The following is a 2,221-nucleotide window of genomic DNA, read 5'->3' on the forward strand; positions in this document are numbered from 1 at the left end:
GCCTGCGCGTCCGGAGCCTGTGCCCCGCAACGGGAGAGGCCACGGCAGTGAGAGGCCCGCATACCACAAAAAAAAAAAAAAAAATTAAAAAAAAAAAAAAAAGTGCATGAGAATCTATAATTAAAACAATAAAATTTTCTATTAAATTCTAGGTACAAGTAGACCTCAGAACTATTGTGAGCTCGGTTCCAGACCACTGTAATAGAGCGAATACCACAATAAATCAAGTCACACAGACGTGTTTTTTTGGGGGGGTTTCCCAGGGCATGTAAAAGTTCTGTTTATACTTCACTATAGTCTGAAAGTGTGCACTAGCAATGTCTAAAAAAATGTACATACCTTAATTTAAAAATACTTTCTTGCTAAAAAATGCTAATCATCACCCGACAATGCAGTGTTGCCCCAAACCTTCAGTTTGTAAAGAAACACAGTATCTTCGAAGTGCAATAAAGCAAAGCACAATAAAACAAGGCATGCCTGTTAATTTTATACTAAAGGCAAAAGGCAAAACACCTCGTGGGTGTACTGGGAGACTGTTCTGGAATGAACTGTGTCCCTCCCAAAGGTTCCTATGTTGAAGCCCCACCCTCAATGTGACTGCATCTAGAGATAAGTGAAGTCATAAGGGTGGAGCCCTAATCTGATAAGACTGGCATCCTTATAAGAAGAGACACCAGAGCGCTTTCATCTCCCTCCCCTGTCCTCTCCCCTCCCCCAGCTCATCCAAGGAAAGACCATTTGGATCCAGAGACAAAGCAGCCATCCAGGCCAAGGGCACTTTGGAACTTGGACTTCTAGACTCCAGAATTGTGAGAAAATGAATTTGTTGTTTAAATACCCAGTCTGTGCTATTTTGTTATGATAGCCTGAGCTGATAAGGACAGACACATATACAAGAATATGCACTCTAGCCTTCATTATGATAGCCAAAAACTGGGGGGAAAAAAGTTCTTCAATATTAGAATGGATAAGTGACTTGTGGTATATATTTATACAATGAAATACCATACAACAAGGAAAATGAATGAAACATAGCTACAGGCAACAAAATGGATAAATCTCACAATGCTGAACATATAATCACACAATATGTATTTTTCTACTTTTTCATAAATAAAGTAAAACTTACACATAATGTTTAGGAATGAATGCTTAGATGATAAATACAAACAAAAACAAGGAAGTGATTACCATAAGAGAAATTTTGTTAAGGAAGGAGCAACTGGGAAGGGCACAGGGGGACCCCCAGGTGCCTGTGGACAATGGCTTTTTATTTTTTTTAAACCTCAATGGTTGTTACATGGATAATCATATTCTGATATTCACTGACCTCTACATTCATGTTCTGTGCACTTTCCTACTTGTGTATTACATTTCACAATTTTTAAAAATTGTAATATTTCCAGGAATGACCAAGAATTAAAAAAAACAGCAAACAAACACTTTGCTAGGAAGGAATTCATCCTATAAATATCCTCTCACATACATTGCTTATCGTAGCAAAAGATTAAAAGTTGTGACTTCCCTAGTGGCGCAGTGGTTAAGAATACGCCTGCCAATGCAGGGGACATGGGTTCAATCCCTGGTCCGGGAATATCCTACATGCTGCAGAGCAACTAAGCCCGTGCACCACAACTACTGAGCCTGCGCTCTAGAGCCCACAAGCCACAACTACTAAGCTACACGCCGCAACTACTGAAGGCCGCATGCCTAGAGCCCGTGCTCCGCAACAAGTGAAGCCATGCACTGCAACGCAGAGTAGCCCCCGCTCACCACAACTAGAGAAAGTTCGCACGCAGCAACAAAAACCCTATGCAGCCAAAAAAATAATAAATTTTTTAAAAATTAAAGTAAATAAATGCCTGCGACCTTTAAAAAAAAAATTAAAAGTTGCTTAAATGCCCATCAGTGAAGACCAGTAAAATAGGCCGTACAACATCTATAAACTGGAATATTCGTTAGCATTTTAAAATGGTTTATTTGTATATGTTACTGATATGGAATAATCTCCAAGATAAAATTAGGTTTAAAATAAACAGACCAATGTGTGAAATACGTTGCCACCTATTAAAATAAATATGCATAAATAAAATATGCATATATAAACATGTATTTGGATATTTTAGCATCTTGTGGTACCAAAAAGTAAGGAAGTGCTCACAGATTTTTTTTTTTTTTTTTTTTTTTTTTTGCGGTACGCGGGCCTCTCACTGTTGTGGCC

General features: G+C 38.5%; 2 protein-coding genes across 4 annotated transcripts in view; one reads left to right on the forward strand and one right to left on the reverse strand.

Annotated features, from left to right (window-relative positions):
• KCNQ5 (potassium voltage-gated channel subfamily Q member 5) overlaps nucleotides 1–2,221 on the forward strand; it is a 616,346-nt gene that overhangs the window by 611,655 nt on the left and 2,470 nt on the right. The window contains exon 15 of the mRNA XM_028494701.2: nucleotides 719–809. Within this exon, the coding sequence (XP_028350502.1) occupies nucleotides 719–809 (91 nt within the window). The remainder of the gene's footprint in view (nucleotides 1–718; nucleotides 810–2,221) is intronic.
• The window catches only part of LOC102991523 (non-histone chromosomal protein HMG-14-like), a 48,241-nt gene that overhangs the window by 42,321 nt on the left and 3,699 nt on the right, over nucleotides 1–2,221 (reverse strand). The gene's annotated exons all lie outside the window — the stretch shown is intronic.

The sequence above is a fragment of the Physeter macrocephalus genome, chromosome 10 (assembly GCF_002837175.3).
Source record: "Physeter macrocephalus isolate SW-GA chromosome 10, ASM283717v5, whole genome shotgun sequence".
Classification (NCBI taxonomy): Eukaryota; Metazoa; Chordata; class Mammalia; order Artiodactyla; family Physeteridae; genus Physeter; species Physeter macrocephalus.